The sequence below is a fragment of the Hylobates moloch genome, unplaced genomic scaffold (genome assembly GCF_009828535.3).
Source record: "Hylobates moloch isolate HMO894 unplaced genomic scaffold, HMol_V3 SCAFFOLD_22, whole genome shotgun sequence".
Lineage (NCBI taxonomy): Eukaryota > Metazoa > Chordata > Mammalia > Primates > Hylobatidae > Hylobates > Hylobates moloch.
In genome coordinates this window covers 22171273-22196447 of record NW_026652297.1, presented here as the reverse complement: position 1 = coordinate 22196447, position 25175 = coordinate 22171273, and the positions used below count along the sequence as shown (strand labels likewise).

Here is a 25175-nt window from a genome sequence, read left to right as displayed (position 1 = left end):
AGATTGCCCCACTGCACTCCAGCCTGGGCAACAAGAGCGACACTCTGTCTCACAAAGCGAGACTCCACCTAAAAAAAAAAAAAGAAAGAAATTGGCTGGGTGTGGTGGCTCATGCCTGTAATCCCAGCACTTTGGGAGGCTAAGGCTTGAGCCTCAGGAGTTTGAGACTGGCCTGGGTGACCTGGCAAAACCCCATCTCTATATAAAAATACAAAAATTAGCTGGATATGTTGGTGTGCACCTGAAGTACCAGCTACTTGTGAGGCTGAGGTGGGAGGATCACCTGAGCCCAGGGAGGTCCAGGCTGCAGTGAGCCATGATCATGCCAGTATACTACAGCCTGGGTGACAGAGTGAGACCCTGTCTCAAAGTTTTTTTTTTTCTTAAAAAAAGAAATCAATTGATTTTTGTATATTAACCGTGTTTCTTGCAACCCTGCCATAATTGCTTATTATATTGTTCCAGGAGATTTTTTTGTCAATTCTTTTGGATTTTCTACATAGATGATTATATCATCTGTGAACAAAGACAGTTTGATTTCTTCCTTCTCAAGATATATACCTTTTATTTTATTTTCTTGTCTTTCTGCATTAGCTAGGACTGGACTTCCAGGTCAATCTTGAAAGCAGTGGTGTCAGAGAACATCCTTGCTTTGTCCCTAATCTTATCAAGAATGCTTTGTGTTTCTCACCTTAAAATATGATGTAAGCAGTATGGTTTTTGTAGATGTTCCTTATCAAGTTGAGTAAGGTCCTCTCTATTCCTAGTTCACTGAGAATTTTTATCATGAATGGGAGCTGAATTTTGTCAAATTTTTTTTTGCATCTACTGACATAACCACGAGCTTTTTCTTCTTTAGCCTGTTGATATGATGAATGACATTAGTTGATTTTCAAAAGTTAAATCAGCTTTGTATACCCAGTATAAATCTCATTTGATCATGGTGAATAATTCTTTTTATTCATTTTTGGATTTTAATTGTTAATATTTTGTTAAGGATTTTTGCATCTGTGTTGATGAGAGATACTGGTCTATTGTTTTCTTTTCTTGTAATGCCTTTGATTTGGTATTAGGATAAAATTGGCTGGGTAGAATGAGTTAGGAAGTATTCACTCTGCTTCTATTTTCTGGAAGAGATTGTAGTGAATTGGTATCATTTCTTCTTTAAATGTTTAGCAGAAACCAGTGAGCCTATCTGGGCTGGTGCTTTTTGTTTTGGAGGCTTATTAATTATTGGTTTGGTTTCCTTAATAGATATAGAATTATTCAGATTGTATATTTCTTCTCATGTGAGTTTTGGCAGATTGTACCTTTCAAGGAATTGGCCTATTTCATCTAGGTTTTCAAGTTTGTGGGCATAGAATTGTTCATAATATTCCTTCATTATCCTTTTAGTGTCCATAAAATCTGTGGCAATATCCTTTATTTCATTTCTGACATTAGTAATTTGTATCATCTCTTTCTTAGTTAGCTTGACTAAAGACTTATTGATTTTAATAAGGTTTTCAAAGGGCTAGTTTTTGGTTTTAATGATTTTTCTCTATGCATTTTCTGTTTTTAATTTCATTGATGTATGCTCTTATTTTTATTAATAAAAATTAGTAACTACCAAAATGCCTATCTAGGCATCATTCTTTCGGACATCACACGTCCAGTTGAGTTTCTGATATCCTGCTACTACTCCTGCTACCAGCTATTCTTCAGTCAAAGCAACTCCATTCTTGCAGTGACTTGGACCAAGGACCCTGGTGTCATTATTCACTCTTCCCTTTTTCTTCCATCTATCAATCATCCCACCTGTCAGTAGGTCCTATTGTCACAATCTTCAAAACATATATATATAAAGTTTCTCACCACTTCTTACCATCTTCACTGCTGCCAATGTGGTTTAAGCCACCATAATCTTTCTTGGAGTTTATTCTGACTGGTCTTCCTTCTCCATGTTCAACTTGACAGCCAGAGAGCTCAAATTAAAACACAGGACATCCCTTCACCTCTGTTCAAAACCCTTCAGCAGCCCCCCAAATAACTTAGAGTGAGAGTCAAAGTCCTTGCCCACAGCCTCATCTGACTTCCTTCACCCACCTACCCACCCTGTATTGTTCACTTAACCTCTGACATGCTACGCTCCTAAATGTTCCTCAAACCCATCAGGTCCCCTCTAGTCCAGCCTCAGTGTCTGTGCACTCATTGTTCCCCTCTGCAGGGAATGCCCTTGCCCCAGAAATGCACCTAGCTAGCTCCCTCCCCTCCCCTTGATGCCATCTTAACTCTGATGCCCTCTTCACAGCAGCGCCCTTCCTGACAGCCCCATCTTGTCTAATTAGAACTCCCACTTCCTGTCCATAATTCTCCTTACCACTTCCCTGCCTTGCTTTTTCTATAACACTTATTGCCATACTCTACTGCTTGGTTTATTGTCTGTCTCTTCCACTAAATGTAAACTTCACGAGGGCAGGAATTTTTGTCTTTGATCACTGCTGTATCCTCAGAGCCTAGAACAGTGCCAGGTACAGAGTAAGGGCTCCATAACCATCTGTTGAATGCCATTAAAGTAATGTAATTAAAGTAAAATGTGAAAGTCTCCCCTTTAATCTCACAGCTGCCCCCTAAACAATGAGTTTTGTCTTTTTCTCGGCATTATATATATATTACAAATAGTTATTTTATTTTACTTTTAATGTAAATACAATCAAGCAATCTATATTGTTCTTTGGTTTCCTTTTTTCTTCACAAAAAGTTATGTCTTAGTGATCTTTCCGTGTCAGCATATATAGATCTACCACATGATGACCAGATATTTAAAAACAAAAATCCCCAGATGGCATACGATAATTAATGTGGTAATAACAGAATTCTTCATCTGGTTGAATCTTATGTTTCTCAACTTCAGATAAGTCATCATGGTATCTTGAACAGAATAGGCCTTTGGACATTACCAAGGCGAGACACAAAGGACTCCCAAAGGCAATACATCTGGGCTTGAGGAGCCGCTCAACTTTGTCCACATCACTTTTACTTTGTTCTATGTGTACCATTACTTGGAGGATGAGGCATGAGAATTGCTTGAACCAGGAGGCGGAGGTTGCAGTGAGTGAGACCACACCATTGCACCCACCTGGGCAACAAGAACAAAATGTGTCTTCTGAAAGAGGTGGGGGTGTTCGTTGTAGCAGTGTTCATATTTCATTGCTTCAAAAGACTTGAAAAGAGCAAAGGTTACTTAAAACATTGCCACCCACTGACACAGGGTGTCTGGTTTTGAAGACTCCTTCCACAAAGCTGGCTTTGCAATGTTTTCAGTTGAACAACTCAAATGTCATTTGATCTCACACATTCTGGTTTGAATTTTTTTTAACTTATTCTATTTTGTTTTCATCTTGAAAGAGTTGTAACAACCTTAGGTCAAAATATTTAAGGTTCTTACTTAGGCCCAGAAAGTAATCTTTAAAAGATGTAACTAAGGGCAGTGGCTGGATCCCAGCAGCTCTTGCTGCGAGTCTGGCGTGACTGTGCTTTTTCTGGCTGAGCCTGTGGCTTACCTGGGATTGGATCAGAGGCCGGAGCAGCCAGGAAAAGAATGATGGCAGCTCCAAATGCCAGAACCGCACCCCAGCTGTGCTCAGCCCTCGGCTAATCACCATACATTCTGTATGACCACAAAAGATGTTCTAGTTTTTAATATATTAAAAATATTTCAAGACACATCTGTTAGTGCTACATTTTGGGAGCCAAAATTAACAATCACAAGTCATTGCTTTTATTTAGACCTAGGGGCAAAACAACAGGGATTCTACATCTGGCTAATTTTTTCAAAGTCCTTTTGTTCAACTATCTATTAGAGAAAAACAGTCGTCTTACTTCTGAGGTGAGGGATCCAGTGCGGCAGCTAAGACTTCCCCTGCCCTCTGCCACCTGTGTAATGGCCACATGCTTGGATGTTGAAGAGAGCAAAGATTAGCACCTGCCATTCCCTGGGGGCCAGCAGACACTTTTCTTCCAAATCACATGCAGTGTGAGGGAGGAGAAGAAGGAGGGTACTCATACCATTATGGGAGTCTGAGGCACAAAAATACTCCTACTTCCTGTCTTTTGGGAATGCAGAGAGGAACACAGCAGAATTTAGGTACCTTCACTGATACCACCTGCTCCACAAAGAGGGGATGCAAGGGAAGTGCTATTACCATTCTCGTTTCATAAAAAGGACACTGAGTTTAGAGAGATTATGGGTAGAGTCTGAACAGTAAATCACACTGAAACACACGCACCTTTCTCTCTGGTATGTTTGTTTTATTTTCCTGTTGGATAAACTAAACTGTGAGGCCAAAACTATAGAGAGTTGAATCCCACAGACTGCATGCAATATTTTAGAGTAAGCAGGTTGAAACATCCACTACATTTTTCATGTACCCAGCACATCAACAACTGTGTAGACAATTCACTCTTCCTGTGATTAAAAGCAGAAACAGAAATATGGATTTCCAATGTGTGTTTGTTGAATGAGGAATGAGTGAACAAAAGAATGAAACGGGTGTGGTGGCTCACACCTGTAATCCCAGCACTTTGGGAGGCCAAGGTGGGTGGATCACCTGAGGTCAGGAGTTCAAGACCAGCCTGGCCAACATGGTGAAACCCCGTCTCTACTAAAAACACAAAAATTAGCCGGGCATGGTGGTGGGCGACTGTAATCCCAGCTACTTGGGAGGATGAGGCAGGAAAATCACTTGAACCCGGGAGGTGGAGGTTGCAGTGAGCCAAGATCACACCACTGCACTCCAGCCTGGGGGACAGAGAAAGACTCCGTCTGGAAAAAAAAAAAAAAAAAAAGAATGAATGGATTGTAGGAGTCTTGGCTACGGATTCTAAATCGCCTCTCATTATTATACATTGATAGTTCCCCTTTCAAGAGTTCTTTTGAGGCTGGCTGAGATCGTGGAACATTCATCAGAATTAAGGAAGGCCTCCTAGCTTGGTCAGGTCCACTTCCCACTGAAGTCTCAATAAACCCAACGGTTGAAAAAAGACTCCCTAATCATCAGAGTCACCTAAACCTACAGCAACAGGACACAGGCTTTTGTACAGGACATTAGGCTCATTTTAAGAGTGCGTGATGTTTTCTGTCCTTTTGGCTTCCTGTATGTGCACTCACATGTTTGATGGGCATGGAACATGAGCTGCAAATCAGCTTGTCTCTCCACAGCAGGAAGACCACCTTCCCTCCACCCTGACCTCCACCCCAAAGGGTGCAAAGAAGCTGCCGGAGGGGGATGAAGGGTTCTGTGCAGGAGCAGAAAGGAGAGCCCTCTAAGCACAGCTCCTGCCCTTGGTTTTTGCTGGATCCGAAGAGATGTTTCTGTGGTTCGAGGCAGTGTCTTGATGATGAAGGGACAGTGGGCTGCATGGATCTGACTATCCATGTGGCTCCCTTTGCCTGCCACACTTTTTGCCTATATTTGGGCTGTCATCACATTTACAGTTAGTCTCCAATTTTCCCATGGTTGTGCTCGGAGGTTTGTACAAAAGTTAATAATTTTAAATATAAGATTCAATTTATTAAATTCAGAATGAATGCCTTCCTCCTTAGAAACAATTTTACATTTCCTTCACCAAAGACGGAGGGCTGGGGGCTCCTCAGCAGCACCACGGAGGAGGCGGTGTCTGAGTTGGGGAAACTCAGGGCAGGAAAGGACGGCAGCAGGCCCAGGGGCTGATGCTGCCTGCCACAGAGGAGTGACCGTGACTCCAACACAGGGCGCCTCTGGAGCCCAACCATTTAGCAGCATGATTTCTATGTTACAAAGCTTTCTAGGTTCTGACTTTGACTACATCTCCCTCTGCTACAGACCTGGCCATGGGAAGGGCTAAAGTCCACCATGCAGTAGGACAGTGGCCTCGTCTGGCACAGAGCTGGCCACTCTGGTGGCAGAGGTAGGGTGAGCGTTCAGGAGCAGCCTTTGGAGTCTCCAGACAGTGGAGGTGAGCCATGACGTAAGCACAGAAGGTGGGGTGTCAGGAGAGGGTTCCAGGCAGGCACCAGGGCCAGAGGGGAGCGGAGGGTGGCCCAGCTGTGTAGAGAGAGGACGCAGAGAGCGAGGGGACACTGAGAGGCAAGTGGGGCTGGGTCATGGGCGTGAGAGCCCTTAGAAACACCAGGGAAAATAGCGCGCACGTAAGCACCTCCTTCGCACTATTAATCTTTCAAGCACACCATTTACACAGTCAAACATTAGCTGAGTAATCACAAACTCCACGAGTGGGGTCCTAATGTTTGAGGTTTTACTGTGTTTCAAATGGACCAGAAAGAACAGCCTGCCTAATGATAAACGCTACTGTAGTTTGGTTTTCTGAGCCATTCTGAGAAATTTTCACACACTAAATAGAGAAATGGCTTTCAGTCAATTATATCTTTTCAGGAAAAGAGACAACATACTATACTACCTATAATAAATAAAAATAACTAAGAGATATGAGCCTCAATAAAAGGAGTCATACATCAACCATCATGGTAATTTCAAAAAGGAAACAAATGCCAGTCTTTAAGTCTTCAAGATAAGCACTGTACCTCAGGTAAAAATGAAGAAAATCAAGACAAATGTCTTACCAGGTGCAAAAACCATCTAGTTTATTGATTTATTTTTTGGCAGAAGTCTTAGGTTACTAAAGAGAATGAATCTCTAATTACTTTTAGGGTTTATTGATAGTCTTGTTTCTGATGGTAGAGTGGCATAGGTCATGAGAGCTAGCCTGGCAGCCATTCATCTGGAAAACATCTTGGGTTGTAACAAGCTTAATTCAAGTCCAAGATATGATATAGATGCTATAGTTCCCAGCAGAAGAAAATCTCTTAAGTGATCCCAGCTAATACCTCATGGAGCAGGAAAACAATCTGGCTGAGCCCAGCTAACCCACAGAATCATGAGAAATCAGAAGTCATTGTTTTAAGCCACTAGTTTTGCAATGGTTTGTTATACAGCAACAGATAACTGAAACAGCCACTAAAGGGAGCCATATTTTGTGCCATCTGACAATATCTTCCTGGACAAAGTGGATTAAAGCAGGGGGAGAACCTGATCCAAGGACACTTAATACAAGAGGAGGTTTATCAGGACCACTGGTCTGGAGCTAAAAGGCTAGGCTGAGGTAGGAAATACAAATAGATTGAGTACTTGAAATGAATGCTTAGAGGATATGGTAAAGAACAGACCAAGGCCAGAAGAAGTTATAAGGCAGTAGAAACTCTGAGTGAACAGAACGAGCCAGCCAGTAGAGGAAGCAGAATGGAGAAGAGTCAGAAAGATAAGCAGAAAGACCCCTGTTCCACAGAGAGGAGCAGCTACGTCGGGGGCTGCCACGTTTTCAAACAGCTTGCTATTGTCATGAGGCTGGACTGCAGTTTCCGGTCTCCAAGTTCCCTGAGGTCCCTGTCGCTCTCATGATCCCTTGTGTGAGCCAGCATCTGTGGCCACTCCTCTGTGAGCTGGCCGGAGTGAGTTTCTACTCTTGGTAACCAAAACAGACCAATGAAAACAGGACTCTTCTAGTATGAGATTCTACCATTTGAGGAATGGCAATCAATTGACACAGTGAAAATTACCACCAGTACAGTGAATATTTTGGCAACTGGAAAATAAAGGTAGAGGAAGTCTTGATTAAGCTGGTGGATTGAAAATGCATTACAGAATTTCCATTCCACATTCCTGATGAAATGAGAAAAAATAAAGCCAAGCAAAAAGCCACAAACAGCAACTAAACTCAAAAAAGGGTATAATCATTCTGTGAACTAAAACTCACAGAAGCCATGTTGGCAAGTCATAAAAGTCCTGAAAGTTCTATCTCAAACACAACCAAACCAGAGAGATGCAAACGGAGCGAATATTCTCTCTATTTCATGGAGTAGCAGATGGGGCAGAGGGTGGGAAGAAAGAAATGACCCAGGAAAAGTTGGAAATGTGGCTGGCATACAATTAGAAAACCAGACAGAATACAGAAAACAATGACTTTCAGATAGTATAACACAGTGATCCTGAGAGAAGAAATACAAACAACCATGTCCAGCTTACTGCTTGAAGTTTCCAGGTGCAGTGCAGGAAAGGGGAACTCAAACAGAGCCCAGCAGTCCCACTGGGGTGAGAAGACAAGAGTGTGGAGTTCAGGGAGCCAACAGTGGCTAAAACATGAGGGGCCAAGAGTGGAGAGGAAGGAGCTGGAAAACAGCTATTGTGAATATATGACATGTCTTCAAGAAGGTAGAGGACATGACTAGCATGAACAGAAACATGACAAATTTGAAATTAAAAAACTGAATAGGATTAATGGCAGATTAGATATTACAGAAGACAGAAGTGTTGCTTGAAAATATAGCAATATTGCTCAAGGACATGGCAATAAAAATATCAAGAATTAAAAAGAAAACAAAAAGGAAACGGCTGAGGGCGGTAATTCTAACACCCTGGGAGGCTGAAGTGGGAGGACTGTTTGAGGCCAGGAGTTTGAAACCAACCTGGGGAACATGGCAAAACCTAGTCTCTACAAAAAATGTACAAATTATCCAGGCATGGTAGCATGTGCCTTTGGTCCCAGCTACTCAGGAGGCTGAGATGAGAGGATCATTTCAGCCCAGAAGGTTGAGGCTGCAATGAGCAGTGTTCACGCCACTGCACTCCAGCCTGGGCAAGAGTGAGATCCTGCCTCAAAAAAAAATTTTTTTTAAACCAAAGAAAGTACTTAAAAACTAACGAATAAGCATCTGTGATTGTGGGATAATATCAAGCAGTATATTTATACATATCATTGGAGTTACAGAAGGAGATGGTAGAAAGGGTAAGACAGAAACAAATTTCAGGAAATAATCACCAAAAAGTTTCCAAATCTGTTAAAAACTATAAATTCACATATCTAAAAATCTCAACAAACCCCAAGCAGAAGAAACATAAAGAAAACCACATTAGAGTCTGTCAGATATTTTTTAAAACTCACATACACCCAAAGATGCTCAACCCCCATCCACTTACTGGAATGACAAAACCGACAATTCCAAGTGTTGACAAGGATGTGGTGCAACTAAAACCCTTGCAACACTGCTGGGGAAATGCAAAATGGAATATCAGTTGTTTTTAAAGCACTGTGGCAGTTTCTCATCAAGTCTCACACACATTTACCATGTGACCCAGCAATCCCACTCATATTTACCCAAGAAGAATAAAAACATGTCCATACGAAGACTGATATGTGAATGTTCACTGCAGGTTTATTTGTAATAGCTAAAAATTGGAAACAACACAAATGTCCATAAATTGGTGTATGTATAAACAAAATGTGTTATATCCATAAAACAGAATACTATTTAGCAATAAAAAGGAATGGAGTACTGAAACCTACATTAACTTGTATGACTCAAAGCACTATGCTACATGAAATAAGCCAGGCAGAAAAGACTGTGTGCCATGTAATTCCATTTATATGACATTCTGGAACAGGTCAAACTATAGAGATAGAAATGAGATAAGTGGTTGCCAACATAAAGGATTTTACTACAAAGGGGCACAATGCAATTTGGAGGAGTAGGGTGACAGCAATGCCCTATCATCATTGTGCTGGGGGTTGCATGACTCCAGACATACTGCATTTTTTTTTTTTTTTTTTTTTTTTTTTACAAATTGAAGGTTTGTGGCAACCTTGCGTCAATCAAGTCTACAGTGTCATTTTTCCAACAGCATGTGTTCACTTTGTGTTTCTGTGTCAGACTTTGGTAATTCTTATAATATTTCAAACTTTTTCATTATTATTGTATCAGTTATGGTGATTCGTGATCGGTGGTCTTTGATGTTACTATTGTAATTATTTTGGGGCACCATAAAGTGTGCCCTTCCTTTTAAGACAGCAAACTTAATTGGTAAATGTTGTGCATGTTCTGATTGTTCCACTGGTCACTCTCCATCTCTCTCTGTCTCTTCAGGCCTCCCTAATGACATGAAAAGTTCCTGAGACATAACAATATGAAAATTAGGCCAAAAAAAAACCCTACAAAGGCCTCCAAGTGTTCAAGTGAAAAGAAGAGTCGCACTTGAAATAAAAAACTAGAAATAATGAAGCTTACTGAAGAAAGCCAAGTTCAAGTCAAAAGCCAAGATGAGCCAAAAGCTAGGTCTCTTGCACCAAACATTTATCCAAGTTGTTAATGCAAAGGAAAAGTTTGTGAAGGAAATTTAAAGTGCTATTCTACTGAATTCATGAACGATAAGAAAGCAAAACTGCCTTATTGCTGATACGGAGAAGTTTGAGTGGTCTCAATAGGAGATCAGACCAGCCACAACATTCTCTTAAGCCAAAGCCTAATCTAGAGCAAGGCCCTAACTCTCTTCAATTCTATGAAGTCTAAGAGAGGTAAGAAAGTTGCAGAAGAAAAGCTGGAGGCTAGCAGTGGTTGGGTCATAGGTTTAAGGAAATAAGCCATATCCATCACATCAAAGTGCAATGCGAAGCAGCAAGTGCTGATGTAGAACGTGCAGTGAGTTACCCAGAAGATTTAGCCAAGATCATTGATGAAGGTGGCTATACTAAACAAGAGATTTTCAGTGTAGATGAAACAGCCTTCTATTGAAAGAAGATGCCATCTAGGGCTTTCATGGCTCAAAAGGAGAAGTCAATGCTTGGCTTCAAGGGTTCAAAGGACAGTTTGACATTCTCGTTAGGGAATAATGCAGCTGGTGGCTGTAAGTAGCAGCCAATGCTAATTGGCCATTCTGAAAATCCTAGGGCCCTTAAGTATTATGCTAAATTTACTCTGCCTGTGCTCTATAAATGCATCAATAAAGCCTAGATGAGAACATACATGTTTACAGCATGGTTTCCTGAATATTTTAAGCCCACAGCTGGGACCTACTGCTCAGTAAAAAAGATTCCTTTCACAATATTACTGCATATCAACAATCTACCTGGTCATCCAAGCACTCTGACAAGGATGCACAAGGAGATTAACATTGTTTTCATGCTTGCTAATACAATATCCATTCTGTGGCCCATGGATCAAAGAGTAATTTTGACTTTCAAGTCTTATTATTTAAGAAATACATTTCATAAGGCTATAGCTGCCATAGATAGTGATTCCTCTGATGAATCAGGGTAAAGTAAATTGAAGACCTTCTGGAAACGATTCACCATTCTAAGATGCCATTAATAACATTCATGATTCATGGGAGAGGTCAGAATGTCAACATTAACAGGAGTCTGGAAGAAGCTGATTTTGGAGGAAGTTGATCCCAGCCCTCATGGTTGACTTGGAGGGGTTCATGATGACAGTGGGGAAAGTAAATGCAGATGGGATGAAAATAGCTAGAGAACTAGAATTAGAGCCCGAAGAGGTGACTAAATTGCTGCAATCTCATCATAAAACAGTAATGCATGAGGAGTTGCTTCTTACGAATGAGCAAAGAAAGTGGTTTCTTGAGATGGAATCTACTTCTGGTGAAGATGCTGTGAACATTGCTGTAATTACAGCAAAGGAGTTAGAATATTACATACACTTAATTGATAAAGGAATGGCAGGGTTTGAGAAGACTAATTTTCAAAGAAGTTCTACTGTGGGTAAAATGCTACTGAACAGCACTGCATGCTACAGAGAAATCCGTGGTGAAAGAAAGAGTCCATCAGTGTAGCAAGCTCCATTGTCTTATTTTAAGAAATTGCCACAAGCCACCCCAGCCTTCAGCAACCACCACCCTAATCAGTCATCACCCATTAACATGGAGGCGAGACCCTCCACCAGCAAAAGGATTACAACTAACTGAGGGCTTAGATGATTATTAGCATTTTTTAGCAATAAAGTATTTTTAAATTAAGCTATGTACATTGGTTTTTAGACATAAATGCTACTGCACACGTAATAGACTACATTATAGTGTAAATATAACTTTTATATATACTGGGAAACCAAAAAAATCATGTGACTCACTTTATTGTGATATTTGCTTTATTGCCATGGTCTGGAACTGAACAAGCAGTCTCCAAGGTATGCCTGTATATACATTTGTCAAAACTCATAGGATTTTGTGTTCAAAATTGGTGAATTTTATTTTACAAACATTATGTCTCAAAGTTGACACACAAAAAAGAATGATGCTGAAGGAGGTTTGAAAGTTGGCTTCTAAATCAAAGAAGCAATTGGAGGCCTGTGGGAATGGATTATACCCTCTCCCTAGTTTGCAGCAGAAACCCTAGAACGGGACATTTTACAAACTCTGAGAAGAGAAGGCTAGGTCCAATATCATAAGAAGCCTGGCAATGACACCCGCTTGCTTTATCTCTTTTCCCTGCTATTCCTGTAGGCTGTAGGAAAGCATGGGTGACTTCTCAGATTGATGGTGACAGTGAACCAATTTAAATACTGAACTTCAAGTGACATGGCAATTATAGTTTTAAGACCAAATATGAATACTTTTAACATGGACAATTAAAAAATAACAATATGCTCTATCTAGTAATATTAGAGAATGCGCATATTGTCATCTTTCTTTCTTTTTTCTTTTGAGACAGAGTCTCGCTCTGTCGCCCAGGCTGGAGTGCAGTGGCACGATCTTGGCTCACTGCAACCTCCACTTCCTGGGTTCAAGCAATTCTCCTGCCTCAGCCTCCCGAGTAGCTGGGATTACAGGCACCCGCCACCATGCCCAACTAATTTTTGTATTTTCAGTAGAGATGGAGTTTCGCCATGTTGGCGAGGCTGGTCTTGAACTCCTGACCTCAGGTGATCCACCCAGCTCGGCCTCCCAAAGTGCTGGGATTACAGGTGTGAGCTACCATGCCCGGCCCATACTGTCATCTTTCATAGCAGGTCAACCAACAATACTTATAACTAAAACATGTAGCTTTAAAAATACCCAACAAAATGACTTCTATTAACATTTTTCATAATCCCTTTTCTTAACCTCAAAGGGATCTTTTGGGAAATGGAAATAAATCTTGTTATGGTAGAAATTGCTCACCAATTCATTTAGCATCTTTATGGTTAAATAAAATGAAATTTAGTACTTAAAAAATTTTTAAAGAACAGTTATATTAGAATTCTATCAGTCAGGCGTGATGGCTCACACCTGTAATCCCAGCACTTTGGGAGGCTGAGGTGGGCAGATTACCTGAGGTCGGGAGTTCAAAACTAGCCTGGCCAAGATGGTGAAACCCTGTCTCTACTAAACATAAAAAAATTAGCTGGACATGGTGGCGCATGCATATAGTCCCAGCTATTTGGGAGGCTGAGGCAGGAGAATCACTTGAACCCAGGAGGCAGAGGTTGCAGTGAGCTGAGATTGTGCCACTGCACTCCAGCCTGGGTGACAGAGCGAGACTCCATCTCAAAAAAAGAAAAAAAAAAAAGAATTATATCTACTGACATAACTTATTTCATAATATCTGAGACGTTAGTGCTGTGAGATGTGCCAGCATTTTATGTAGCATTAAGAAAGAAAAATCATTGCCAATTTAACCAGGATATAATGCAAAGATGCCACGGACTATAAGATATACGCTAATTTCAAAGATACTGAAAGTGTGAAAAATAGTATGACTTAGAATCAATAAAATATATACTGATCCATCCAGATATATTCATATAGAAAGGTTCCTGGAATAAGGTTACCTACGTCTAATAATGGTTATTTATCAGAGGGAGAATCTTGGGTCATTTAAAAACATTTTTCTATTTTAAAAAAGATAGATTTATAACAACAAATGAATGCTTTTTTATTCAAGAAAAAAATGACTGGAAGTAAGTATGCCAAGATGTTAATAGTAGATAATTCTGGGTGTGGCAGTCATAGATGACTTTATTTCTTCTTTGTTCATTTCTGAATTTTAAAAGAACCTTCAAAATTTAAAAAAAAAAAAAACTAAACTAAGCAAGTAAAGATTCATAAAAACTGGGACAGACGTCCTTCAAAGAAAGGACATTTTTAGTGGCAGGAACTCCTCTCAGGGTGATCAATGGTCCCAGTTTGCCCAGATTGTCCTGGTTTTAGCACTGAATGTCTTGCTTCTGGGATGGCTGGCCACCCTACTTCCTTATGGTTTAAATGACTATGGTGATGCATCAGGAAAGCTTTTGATTCTAGGACAATAATAATAATGTTTTTTTTTAGTGTGCCTCAGAATCCCCCAAGAAACTTGTTAAATAAGCAGATTTCTGGGTTCCAAGCCTGGAGATTCTGATCTGGGAAGTCTGGGGTGAGGCTTAGGAGAGGGCATGTTTAAGCATCCCAGGTAATTCTCAAGCCTTGGCCTGTTTCAGAGCTCCTTCAGCAGTCTTCCTGGCTTCCTCCTTCACTTCCTCTTCTCTGCATTTCCAGGGTCATCTGAAACCCTCCCTAAGCATTTATGCTACTGGGAGCCTCCTGCTGTGTGTTTACTGCTGGCCATCTGCCTGGAGCGCTGCCACCTCTCCTAGCTCACTGCAAAGAAAAAGTGATGGGAGGAACTCGACAGATCCCATGCCCACCCGCCAGGAAAATACTGGTAGCTCAACTCAGACCTATATTCACGTTCAAGATTCCCTGTCAGCACTCATTCTTCTAAAGAAAGTTTAAACCAGTGACATACAGGAATGAAAAAAGCCCTCCATTCTACAGAAATGACACACAGATCTCTCCAATTCTTCCTCATCCCTCACTTACGTTCTACCATCCTTAAACACCATCTGTAGCAAATATTATCCTGGAAATTAAAAAAAGACCTATTACCCCATCCTATACATTTACTTCCATATGAACATAAGTCTGAGGTGTTAATTCTCTCTCCTGGACACAATTCAAAAGAAAGTAGGTTTCTTCAGTGTATCTATTTGGTCCAATTACTTCTAAAATATGGCACACTGCTTTATGTCAGCTGTTTTTCATTAATATGTGCATCAGGCTCCCATTTTTGGTGGCTCTCAGCCCAGTGCTTCTCAAACTTTAATGTGCCTAAGAATCACCTGGGGATCTTGTAAAAATGCAGGTTCTGAATCAGCAGGACTAGGGTGGGACTTGAGATTCTGAATTTCTAACAAGTTCCCCCCTGAGGCCCAGGTTGCTGGTTCCCGGACCACACATGAGTAGCAACGGTACTTGACAGGCCAAAGTTTGGTCCCTATGTCTATATTTGCCTCTAATAAAATTAAAGCAAAGTGAGCATTTGTTCCTACCACAGGGCTTAATCTGCTGTGCTATATTTTCCTGAGCTTACAGGAAATTTGTAGTGTACCCCTCACCTCTGACCAGGAGTGAGTCAGCAAATTGTAAAGCCAAATCCCTTTTCGTTGTAAATTTTTATGTCTGCTGTTTACTGATCTGCAAACAATCAGGGTTAAATTCTAAGCAAAATAGGTATACAAGAAAAGTACATAAGTAAAAAGGGAAATGTCTGAAGAAGTCAAGAAAATGATCTTAATTATAAAAATAAGTAGAGGTTTAACGTGAGAAAAATGCAAATGGTGACTAGCTTTGGAAGACACCTTTTATTACATCAAATCTGAAAATTATTGTCAGCTCCAGGGATGGAGCTTTTAACTTGAGGGGGAATGAGGAAATTTAAAAAGGCAGCTGTGATAATGTCTTTATGGTCTTGAACCTGTTGGGGCTCAGAAAACAATACCCCAAAAGATGATACTTTGATATGCGGAACCAAAGAAGCAGGCTCACGGTTTCTCTGACCTCCCCCACCACATATCTCAGTCCTCTGTCTCCCAAAGATGAGGCTGTTCAAGTTCCCTTATCTAACTAGAAACTGGACCCACCAAGGAGGAGCACAAATGCCTCTGATCTCCTCTCTGAAATTTCATTAACCAGAGAAGATTAAAATTTACAGAAGAAGAGACTGAAAATTAAACACCACAACTACAGCACGGAAGAACTTCCTCCCAAACTATTTTTCCTTCTCAGACCCTTCAGTTCCCAAAGAGAATCATTTACTATCCCATTTCTGAGCACTGGGCCCATTCATTTCCCCCAAAATTCATTTACTACCCCTCAAAAATGGCCACATTTCCCCGATGTCCCTCCACTATGAAGAAGGGTTCGTAAGCATCAAGACCATACTGGGTTCTTAGGTAATCATCCTCCTGCCATTCCCCATGCTTCTGCACCTTAAATAAATATAATATGTAGGCCTTTTTATGCCTGCTAATCTGTCAATTGTCAGGTCATTTTCAAGGCAGCTTCAGAGGGTGAAAGGGAAGCCTTCCTTTCTTCCCTACAAATTAGCTGAGCATAAAGTTTGGAAGGCAAACACCGGAGAGTAATTTTACATTTATTAATTGTCCAAGACCTGGAATGAAATAACCTCTGTGCTATTATTATTTATGCTCTGCGAATAACACTGAGAAGAACTATTGAGGTAAAGCTCAAAAAAGTTTCGAGCTACATACATAGCATTATTTTTAAAATTATGTCACATTACATATAAAATAGAAAATCAGCCTGAGAGAATGCACAGCAAAAGGCCAACAGTAATTGTCTCTGGATGACGGGACTGTGTTTACCTTTGATTATTGCTCTTTTGACATTTTTGACAATGAAAATATATTATTTTTATAATAAAAAAAGTTAATTTTTAAAACCTGTTATGCCAAAATAGATATGCATACAGATGGCATTTCCCTTCAAGAAATATTTCTTTCAATAGCAATTCTTTTATGTATTTCCTTTGATTATGCTCCATATAATTCTTTTCTATTTATTTCTGGGATCATATGAACATTATAGCTATAATTATACTTTAAAGTGTTAAATGAAATTTGAGTAACTAGAATCTTTAAATTCCCAATCATCCCTCTGTAATCAATATTTTCTATTCTACATATAGCAACTGGCATTTATGAACTTTAAAATGTCTCAAGGATAAAATGACAAAGTCCTTTGTCTATCAGAACTTACAATGTGCCAATCATAGAAGTTCCCCTGTTCTTCAACTGATCCGCAATGTCAAACTGTTGTGCCTACAGACTCTAGGAGGGCAGAGTTCTTCATGTGATTTCTGCATCCATTCTACAATATCAGTGGCTGACCATGTACAATGCAGGAAATGTTATACTAAGAGAGGCAGGCATGCTGAAAAAGACTGCAAAATCACCAGCATCAGAAACAACTCTGTAGATACCTTTAAGATGGTAATATTCCAGGTAAAGCTCTCCACTGCTTTTTGTAGTTTTCTTTCCTTCAAACCTTCCTTGGTGCCTATGCTGTGCAAGTGTTCATGGAATTCCATGGCTGAAAGAAATAAAAAAGACAAAGTATATTACCTCCCATCCAATCTGTGGTAATGAACTGGAAATATTTCTTTTTCTAGGTAAAGCTAAAATGATTCCAACCTCCAGTGGAATTTCATAAATGTGTCCATGTAAGAATGTAATAATGGGGACAAAACACTGAAAAATTATGGCAACAACAAGGCAGAAGGCATCTTCGAAGTCGGCAATTGTTCCTCATTGCTCTGAAGGGAAACAGGGCACCTATGATCATTGTTATTCTTATTTTAGAGAAGGGAAGCTCAGCAAGCTTCAGAGATAGGAGGCTGCAAGGGAGCAGAAAGAAGGGCTGGGGCCAGCATCTGGGTTTGGACTCTCAGAAGGCGGACTTAAGCTCCACTGAGGACACAGCGGAGACCAGGGATAGAAAGAACGCAAAGTAATGGATTTTCTGTCACAGAAAGGGTCAGTCTGAGGTCAGAGACCAAGCCCAAAGTACAAGGATGGGAGTGGAGAAAGACCCTGAACTCTAACTCTGCATTTATGCTATAATTCTACACCAGAATTCATATAACAAATAAATATTCCCTACTGCTGTTCAAAATAATTTCTGCAAGATCTGTAGATCCTCTAATTCAAATTTAGTTTACAGGGTTTTCATATAGATTTAAAAATTTTATGCTTTTTTTCCATTAAGTGGAAAAATCTTAATTCCTAATCACACCAATATAACTGCTAATAGACTGCTGAATCCAATCTAAACATTCTTAGCATATTTTTGTCCTTAAGAGTATATGTAATTGAGAATGTTCAGTGAAAAATATGATGTTCTAGGGTCAGCCGGAATAATTCTTTTCTCTCTGTGGTTATGTTACTGACAATGTACAATTAGGTCATGTGTTTCTTTTTTCTCATTTTACATGTGTGTGGTGGAGGGGAGTGCTTTTTTTGGATGTAATTTGTTTTACGGATTATATCAAAATGTTACATAATTCCAAAATTAAACTACATATCGAGGTGAATTCAGAGAAGTCTTGCCTCCTTTATGGTCTTCTCTACCTTGATCCTTCTTCTCCTTATATGTTCTTACTAGTTTTTTATTGTATTGTTTCGCTTTGCAAATATAATCAAATGTGTACATATTATTCATAATCGTCCTTTCTTACATGAAAGTAGCATACTATGTACAGTGTCCTGCCTGTTGGTTGTTTTCTCTTTTTCTCACACAATTGCATAGTGGAGTTCACTCCATGTCAGTGTATAGAGCTCTTCCTCACTCTTTTCTGTGACAGCTACAGAGACTCCAATGTGTAGATGAACTAGCATTTATTTAATCAGTCCCCTACTGAAGGACGTTGCATTGTTTAAAAACTTTTGCTATTACATATAATTTAGAACTATTGTAAATTTTACAAGACATTTTGTACATTCTTTTGCACACTTTTACTCTTCAGTTGGGCATTCCAATTTCTAATTCCCTTTCTATGCAACACCATTTCGAAGCAACTCTTTATATGGTGATTGACAACAACTTTATTCCTTAGTGTCTTTAAATATCAAGCAAAAACTGAAGCACATATGATAAACACAATAAATGGCCAATTCAGTCTTTTTACTTCTGTGTTTCTTTTTCCTACCTAACCAGGAGCTGTGGTCCTACTCCCTGTTATGCTAATAAGGTATGGGAGCCTCACTGGTTTTGGGAAAGAACAGTAACTAGTAAGATTCATTCCAATCTCCAGGGAACTAACCCATGGACCACTCCCCTTTTCTCCAACTTCTCTTTTGCTGATGATGGTACCTGAGAACATCTCAACTTGGTTAACTGAATAAGCCCCCTCCACCCCAATGCCACACACACACTTTCCCCACTCTTCACATCCGGGAGACTCCCTGGAGTGTGCTGCATGACTCAGATCCACCCATCGGGGTCCTAATGATAAGACTGATGTGCTTGGCTTTTCTAAGTTTTAATATTGGACTTCAGCAAGAGTTCTGGATTTCCAAACAGGAATAATTAATATTCATTATGTTTCTGGCAGTCAGGAGGTACCATATTCTCATAATTATCACTGAGGCTTGCAGAATGGAATCCATGACTGGAATTGTAGGAAAGGGAAGAGACACAAGAGTGGGAGGGAGGGGGCAGCTCTCTACAAACAAGAAATATGACTCCATGGACTGCAAGATGAACGGGAAAAGAAACTGGGAGGAAAAATAGAAGTGATGTCAACTAACACAGGGCCACATATTACAATTGCTTGACCGGATGTGGACTCTTCGCAATGGTTTTTATGGCATTTCAAAACTGGCACAAGGTGTAACAATAATAGTGGGGGATTTTTCTAACATCAAGGTATCTGCATGGAAGCCTCATTCTGCTAGGGGCAGACTGTTTATGGTGCCTTGCTGAATATTTGATCACCTGTAAGGTAATGAGGCAATGACAGGAACTGGTATACTGGGCTTAATTCCAACGCACATAATGTAAGTATGGAACAGCAGAAGAAGGGAATGCTGAGCTTAGACAAACAGCTACTCTAGGTCTTAAGGAAACAGCTTTCAGAAACTTCAGAAAGTATGAGCCTAGGACCAGAGGCTGTTATAGAACAGGCTGCCTTGAGAAGGATTGGGGACTTGAAGATGAAACAGAGTTGAAAGGATAAAAAATGATATAGATAAGGAAGAAATGGGGAAACATTTAAAGAAACAAGTGTAGCTGCATACATGGCTGCTATCTAAAAAGCTCATATTTTACAAGTCTATTAAAAAAAATGAGATAAGACCATTCTCCCTTATCTTACTCCTCTTAAAATACCTCTAGCCCAATAAAAGTTCACAGGGCCGTGTAAAATGTTTTATTAGTGAAGCTCTTTGAAAAAAACAGGCAAAAAGGTGACAAATTGAACACTGGAAATACTAAGTTAAAAATAAAAAACTCAGAATCCAAAAAAGTGACTGAGACTATTAATCCCATTGTCATTTATTTAATTATTTGATTTGCTGCATAACACGTTTCTTTTAAACATGTCTTTGTTTTTTTTTTTTTTTTTTTTTGAGACAGAGTCTCACTCTGTTGCCCAGGTGAGGGTGCAGTGGTGTGATCACAGCTCACTGCAACCTCTGCCTCCTGGGTTCAAGCAATTCTCCTGCCTCAGCCTCCCAAGTAGCTGGGATTACAGGCACGTGCCACCACACGTGGCTAATTTTTGTATTTTTAGTACAGATGGGGTTTCACCATGTTGGTCAGGCTGGTCGTTTAAACATTTCTGTGTTATTAACTTAGAAATGACTGATCCACCAGAAATGACAAAATCCACCAGAGTGGATTTTGCTAATCAACTAATTTGAAGCATATATTGATTTTATTTTTTTAAGAAAAGGGTTCTCACCTTGACCTTTCACTGTCTCCCTGTGACATGCGAGGGCCAGGGCAAGGATGAAAGATAACACAACCAAGGGAATCACAAGGCAACTTGCAGGCACTTCACATACACTATATAAGAAATGCAGACAGAGGCTACAGCACTTTCCTAAGGAAGTGGTGAAGAAGGATTTTAATCTTGGTTTGTCTGATATAGTCATCTGTGTAAAATAATTATTCTGTGGGCAGAACATTGTAAGGGCTATTGCATAGGTACCAGTTATAAGGGAAGCGAGCGAGTGAGAGAGAATGAGATTATACATTTGAACTGGATCAGTCTGTCTATACAAAACAAAAGAAATCCATTAAGATATCTAAGATGCAAATTGCATTATTCTCTTAGAACTAAATTACTAGGAAATCTACTCCTAGCATGTCACAGGAAGTCTTCAGAGTTCTTTACAACAACAGTGGTGTATAAAGAACTTCTCTGGGTTAGAAGTTAAGTAACCACCTCATTTTTCAAATTATTTTCAGCAAAGAAACATTAGCCCAACGAAAAAGTCCTTCTCTTACTAAAAAGCTGAAGAGTAGCATCTCTTCTCCTTCTGTAAGTCATACTATTCTGTCTAAAGACTAGATAGAGTGAGTTTTAAAGTAGCTGGCAAAAATCAGGTAAGAAGTAAAAAGCTTAAGACTAAGTCACACCCCCTCTCCACTCCCCCAAGAAGTCAAGTCGGTTTTGTTTTAAAACTCCTTGCACTTTAATTACAGGAAGAGAAGAGATGTAGGACTCCCACTATGGGGATGCAAATGGAGCATGACCCAGTGTTGGGAAGAGCTGTGGGTGGGCAAGCAGCTGTGTGAACCTGTGACTGCAGTTGAACAGGCAAAAGTGGAGACTGTTACAGTAATCCAGATAATTTAAAGAGCATGTGAGGAGGGTCTGGGCGAACTTGTCAGAGAATGGTGGGGACAGGCAGTACAGAGAAGTCACGTGGAGGCTACAGAGTGCATCTCAAACCTCAACGAGTAACAGAATCACTGGAGGTGTGTGTTTAAAGTGCAAGAGGACTTGGGATCATTCTGAAGAAAATCCGGTTAGGAAGATGGGGAGATGGGACTGAGAGATGCAAAGTCCATGTTCAGTAAGTATCAGAGGGTCATTATTAGAGGGGTATTTCAGAAAATCTAAGAACTATAAGACTGTCTATCCTAAAAAAAAGAAGGAAGGAGGGAATGAAGAAAGAAGAAAGGAAGGGAGGGAGGGAAGGAAGGAATGGAGGAAGGAAGAGAGAAAGAGACAAGTGTTTTTCATTGATGAATTATAGGTAAGAAAAACCTACATACTTAATAAAAATAATTGGAATTTTATTGATCCTGAGAAAATTTCTGTTGTGATGATCATCTGCATATTTAGAAGGTCATATTTAGAAATTTTTACATTGTGGATTTAAGCCAAAAGAGTCCTAATATTCTTACAGAGTGTGGCTCTTAGCTTTTGTGGCCAGAGCATTGCCTGCTGGACCTATGGAAAGCCACCAGGCAGACACTGGGGAGAATAAACAGGAAGGCAGATTCAGGATGGTGTCAAGGTTGCTGCTGCCGCCGCTGCTTAGGGATAGTGACAAGAATTCCCACTGTGAAAACAATCTTCAGGTTCAGAAATAGAAACCAGGCCAATAATAATGAGAGAATAAGAAGTAGGATTTTTTTTCTCTTTCAAAAACAAGTTCCATTCCCTGTATCTTTCCAATATCTTCCAAATACTATACCAACACATTTGCATCCTAAATTTGTATATTTTAGAGCCAAGTATAGTTGTTCACATTATCTTGAAGTTAATTGTTTAACAAAATAATTGTATTTTTTCTATTAGCCAATGTCCCATATACCAGTCTAATTTAAACTAAATGGCATTATAAAAGTCTCAAATAAAGTATGGCTTCATCCATGTTTTCTTTAAAGGTGAAACGTAACATTTTGGGGCAGCTATTAAAGACAGAGGGGAAGGAACTAGGATTCCTTGATTCTACAACCATGTTGCCACCCAAGTAAGACAAGAGGTAACAGTTAATTCTAGCCAAAGAAATGGAAAAAACTTCATTTGAAAACCAACACTAAGTAGGTAAACAGTCCTTTGGAAGTGTGACACAATTGCTATGTGCTATATATTTCACAGTCAGAATACGCAGTGTGTTTAAAGACATCAAAGTTTGAAGGCTGTGAGCATATTACATGAATCCAATAAAACATGCAGTAATACCGATTAATACTTAGGGGTAAATTATGTTCAGAGATCAGCAAATCATCAGTGTCTCATACACAGACCTGGCTGGCCTGGTGTGGCTGCTCTTTCAACAAAATGATTGTCTTTGAGCCTCAGTTGCTCTGTTCCAAAGAACCAACCCTTAGGTTGCTTTGACTCCATGACCCCAAGTTTCTGTTCCTAGGGAAAAGCAGTGGGTTACTTTTCTTCTGGAATGTTAACCACGAGGAAACCTGCCGCAATTTCTTTGTGATAATGAACTTGAGAACTAAGGGTATAAATAGTAGGTCATCAAGCAGCAGAGAAAGGACACATGGAAAATCCTTAGGTGATGTCAATGAGAGTTTAATTCAGTTCTGGTCGAAAGGGAATGGAAGATATAGGCTGTGTGAACAAAGAACAGAATGAAGCCATTAATTCATGGTGAGGACTGCCCAAATCATGTGACCTTTGCTTTATAGCTATAATGTTAAATTTTAAAAATTGGAATGGCCACACAAAATTACATTATTGAATTTTTATATAAAGAAACAGATTTTAGAAATTTATTGCTTCTGTCGTGTTATCTCTAAAATCTAAACAGCTAGGATTTTTAATATGTGTACGTGTTGATTACACATAATTTTCCAATTATTATTTCAAAATACTTTATAATTTAAATATTTTAAATAGTTTTTTTCCTGAAGCGCTTAAAAGCTTAATGACAAAAAATGAATTATAATGCTGATAAAATGTCAGGTTTTATAAAAATTAATAAATGGGTGCAAAATTTTCAAGATGGCATAATTAAATTAACCCCAGAACATTTAGCATAACTGCATACAACTATACTGGGATATAGTGAAGAGAAATTTCCACTTCTATCAAGTTTTCTGCTTCCCATCAGAGATAACAAACTTAGATGAAAACCCAACAGCCCTAAAAATAAAAATAGGATATATACAATAAAAAGATAGCAAAAAGAGGCTTTTGCTTTGCAAGGAAGTGAGGGCCAAGTCAGAAACATGGCATCATCTCCTTTTTCGATGAAATGAATGCCATTTATTCTTGCCAAACGTAAAGCAGACGACCTTTCAAACATTCTGGTTGGGATTTTCTCTACCAATCTAAATGATATGAAAATAAAATATAGCATGTAGCACATGGCTAAAATTTTAGAAGCAAATATAGTTTTAAAAATTCTTCATAAGGAGACATATTGATCTTAAACGGATACACTTAAAGATTAGTTTTTCAACTGAAAATTTACTTTGCTGTCCCAAAAACCTCTTTTCTCACAAACACAACCAGTATAAAAATTTTTGTGTGTAGATTAAAAAACAGAAATTAAAAGCAAAAGCTAAAATCTTTTAAATGGTGACAAAATATATATTTATATTTTTATTTCAAATTCCCCAAATTAGGTGTAGTGGAATATTTCCTGAAAGATGGAATACCACATAACACAGGTGTGTGTGGGACCTCATTCAAGAGGTAGATATATCAACAGTATTAAAAGTACCTTAACATAACATGGTCTGTACATGACTTACGGTATGATATCACACTACTTAGAGAACAAAACATGGATATCTGGTAATTTTATAAGAATATGTATAATTTATATATAGTACCTGTTTAAATGTACAGCCTTTGTAAACTATATGCTCTGCCTGAAAACTCCAGAGGTCTGAAGTTTGGGTGTGCGGCCGACCTGTGGGTGTTTACATCCTAATCCTTGTGGAGATGTGGAAATGCCTAATTGCTTTTCAGATAGTTCCAGTTGGTAGCCTCCTTTTCTTGGCCTTCTTCCCAAACAATCTGGGCATTAACAAAAGCCAAATTATTTTAAGATGGATTTTGAACTGTTAAATCCCATTCCACATGAGATGGAAAAGACAAATCAGGTCTCTTAAAATATATGCCTGAAACCCAGATGGATGACAAGATCCTTGCAATGCCAAATCCACAGCAGTACAATTTGTGAATGAATTATATGAGGGAGGTTTTCTTCTTCGCCAGCACTTTCCATCTGGGTAGATCTAGGTGAGATGAAGTTGCATAACTTTCAGCCCTTTGTGGAATCTAATTACCATGCCACCATTCTAAACACACAACCACGTGACTCACCTGGGTGGGATAATACGAAGAATAATACGCTTAGCAAGACCCTCCTCACTTCATTTCACTGAGAAATAAAGAGGTCTTCTTCACCGCAATTATGCACAGAGGAGTTCTGTTAGACCTAGAACATTTTTGTTTGGATCGCCACTTTCACATCAATGCTTTCCTGCTCTCCCACAGTTTGGCATGATTACCATAACACACAAGGCCCTCGTGACTGCAGACTGCAG

At 39.5% G+C, this 25175-nt stretch overlaps 1 protein-coding gene across 4 annotated transcripts in view; it reads right to left on the bottom strand.

Annotated features, from left to right (window-relative positions):
- The window catches only part of PLCL2 (phospholipase C like 2), a 210612-nt gene that overhangs the window by 5084 nt on the left and 180353 nt on the right, over positions 1–25175 (bottom strand). For 2 of the 4 annotated variants that reach the window (XM_032144084.2, XM_058433539.1), the window contains one exon: positions 17122–17231. In XM_032144084.2, coding sequence (XP_031999975.1) covers positions 17122–17231 — 110 coding nt within the window. Of the gene's footprint in view, positions 1–4227; positions 4805–17121; positions 17232–24420; positions 24643–25175 lie in introns of those variants that run through there. The other 2 variants (XM_058433540.1, XR_009211620.1) reach the window with 2 other exon arrangements.